The sequence below is a fragment of the Terrapene carolina genome, unplaced genomic scaffold, assembly GCF_002925995.2.
Source record: "Terrapene carolina triunguis isolate 2854851 unplaced genomic scaffold, T_m_triunguis-2.0 Scaffold1046, whole genome shotgun sequence".
Lineage (NCBI taxonomy): Eukaryota > Metazoa > Chordata > Testudines > Emydidae > Terrapene > Terrapene triunguis.
The window spans coordinates 1,037-4,292 of record NW_020665397.1 but is presented as its reverse complement, the minus strand read 5'-3'; the positions used below and the strand labels follow the sequence as shown (position 1 = coordinate 4,292).

General features: G+C 42.1%; 1 protein-coding gene across 1 annotated transcript; it reads left to right on the top strand.

The window, feature by feature from the left end:
- The first annotated feature begins 1,022 nt into the window (after positions 1-1,022).
- On the top strand, positions 1,023-1,979 carry LOC112125918 (olfactory receptor 14A16-like). The gene has a single exon (XM_024224273.2). It carries the CDS (start codon positions 1,023-1,025, stop codon positions 1,977-1,979), a length of 957 nt encoding a protein of 318 aa, XP_024080041.1.
- Positions 1,980-3,256: the final 1,277 nt, after the last annotated feature.

The following is a 3,256-nucleotide window of genomic DNA, read 5'->3' as shown; positions in this document are numbered from 1 at the left end:
TCTCTTAAAACCCTGGTTTATAGTTGAACCAGGCAGCCAAAGCCTGTCTATCCTGACCCCATTCAAGGACATATGGGAACTCACTGGGACTATGTTTTCAAAGGTATTTAGGTGTCTAGTGGGATTTTCAGAAGTACCTAGGAGCTTATAACTCATTAATTTCAAGGGGTTTTGGGGCCTAGATGCTTTCGAAAATCCCACTAGGTGCCTCAATACCTTTAACAATCAGCTCCACAGCCCCTCTCCGAAAGCCTTTACAGTCCTAGTAGACATGGCAGAGAAAGGGAAGGAGGGGAAAGAGAGGCAGAAAGAGGGGAAATGACTGGCCTAAGGTCACACATCAGGTCACTGGCAGAGACAAGAATAGAGCCCAAGCGTCCCTGCACTGCACAGCGCAGAGTAAACGATACAACATAGTGGTGACGGAGGGATCCTGCTAGTGCATTGTTACATGCAGACTGAAGTGCAGATGGGAGTTGATCCCATAAATCAATTTGTAAGCAGGCAGCAGGCACAGAGCTTGCGGTAGAAACATTACAGATGAGCTGCTACTTATGATACTGGAAGGGTCTATGTCATATTGCCCTTCAAAGTGGGAATCAGGATGTGTTGTCATTTTAGTCTATTAGTTTAATGTCCAAGTTATGAGCTTGGTGTTCGTCGCAACGGAGGGACCTTCTTTGCAAGAATTGTTGGATTTGGAGTGTGCTTTGTTCCATCCTTCATGCTGCATTTTATCAAGCCACACCTTGGGCCAAATCCTCAGATCGTGTAAAGTGATGAAGCTCTGTTGAGTTTAAAGGAGGTTATACTAGTGTGATAATATGACTGATGGATCGTCAGAGCTGAGGAGTACTAACAACACCTAATCATTGTAAGTGACAAGTTCTGTGCACCTTTGAGATTCATTTAATGAGATATTAGAGAAAGGGGAATCCGGGCAATTGTTTCTGTCACTCTAATCCTGACCATTGTCCTTCTCATTCCCTCCACAGCCATTACGCAGTGTACTGAGGAAGAAAATGTCCAACCAAACCAATGTGACCGAATTTCTTCTCCTGGGATTCTCTGACGTTCGGGAACTGCAGATTTTACACTTTGTGGTGTTTCTACTGCTTTATCTGGCATCCCTGCTGGGGAACCTTCTCATCATCACAGCCATAGCCTTCGACCGCCACCTTCACAACCCCATGTACTTCTTCCTGATGAATCTGTCCATCCTAGACTTCGGCTCCATCTCTGTCACCATCCCCAAATCCATGGCCAATTCCCTCACAAACACCAGATCGATTCCTTATTCTGGATGTGTTGCCCAAGTCTTTTTTTACATATTCTTTGCTTCAGCAAATTTTGCCTTACTGACCATCATGGCGTATGACCGATACGTCGCCATCTGCCAACCACTGCACTATGAGATGATGATGAACAGGAGAGCTTGTGTCCATATGGCAGCCAGTGCCTGGATCAATGGTATTCTCTACTCTGCACTGCACACTGGGAACACATTTGCGATATCCTTCTGTGGAGGCAACATGGTGGATCAGTTCTTCTGTGAAGTCCCCCAGCTCCTTCACCTCTCCTGCTCTGACTCATACCTCGGTGAAGTTGTTGTTATTTCTCTTAGTGTGCCTTTATTTTTAATCTGCTTTGCTTTTATAATTGTGTCATATGTTCAGATCTACAAAGCAGTGCTGAGAATCCCTTCTGAGCAGGGTAGGCATAAAGCCTTCTCCACCTGCCTCCCTCACCTCACTGTGGTCTCCTTATTCGTATTCACTGCCACCTTTGCCTTCCTGAAACCCACCTCCAACTCAACCTCAGATCTGAATCTCTTGGTGGCTGTTCTCTATTCCATAATGCCCCCGATGTTGAATCCGATCATCTACAGCATGAGAAACAAAGAAATGAAAGGTGCACTGAATAAACTGATAGGTTGGAGGTTATTCAGCAAGAATAAAATGTCTATATTTCTCCACTGATCACGATTTCATTCTGTGTTTCTTTATAGATATAAATATCTGGTGACATTATTGCCTTCATGAGAACATACTGTGCAATCAGTTTATGCAGAATTGGGTATTTACACTAATAAAAATACAGACCAACTTAAGTCAAGAAAAAAAGTAGCTACTAGAGGTTTACATCAATGCAATTAAGATTGGAATCTATCTATCTATCTATCTACTTCTAGCCATCACCATTCTATGTGATAATCTTGCACATAAAATCAGTAGCCATAGCAAAGTCCCTAGTGGGTTCTCTGGCTCTTCTTATTTTTCAGGATAATAACTCTGACTGAGGTATCAATTCATTTGTTCTTTGGGGTTTTGTTTGTTTGTTTGTTTGTCAATTTTTTAGTTTATTTTTGTTTGTTTGTTGTTTTTATTTGTTTCTTTGCTCCGGGTGGATTTACAGGTGGGAAGGCCTGGAGAGATGGTGAGTGTTTTCTTAGACAGTATTTTCAATGTTTGCCTTCTCTTGGGAGTGCTAATATGTCATATCTTTGATGGGGTTTTCTGAGTGAGCTGAAGGTTTGCTCCCCACAATGATAAAAGGGTGCAAAAGAAGTTTCTGCATGGCTAAGTTCCTCCTGAAATGATTATGTATATACTGTTGGGTTATTATTGTATTATTAATGATGTGTTAGGGGAGAAAAAGCCTCAGGTAGCTGTCTTTTATTATTTTAACCTTAAGAAGAGCTCCGTGTAGCTTGAAAGCTTGTCCCTCTCACCAACAGAAGATGGTCCAATAAAAGATATTACCTCACCCATCTTTCTATGTAATAAGTGTGTCATTCTTGCTATGGTACAAAGCCTGTTTTGAAGAGAAACTTTTTCCAGTGTTTTCTACAGAAAATCTAACTCTGGATAATAAGGCCAAATTTGGATCCCATTGAAGTCACTGAGGTTTAGCCCCTCTCGTCAAAGAAATTAGGATTTGGCCAATAGCCTATATACACAAGGATCCAGAATTGGCTGACAGACCCCTGGAGAAAGTGAATGTGACATATATGTAAGGGTCTGATATCCCAACTCATCTAAACCAGCACCAATGTAGAGTAGACCCATTGACATCACCAGTTTAATAGTGATGAGGTTCTGGCCCAAATTCTCTGGGCTCCACTCAGTAGTGACATAAACACTGGTGTAAGTTACTTGTTTGGAGTAATTTTGTTCTAGCCTTGGTGTAAGTGGAAATGTGCCATCACACAGAACCATAGAATCATAGATTATTAGGGTTGGAAGAGACCTCAGGA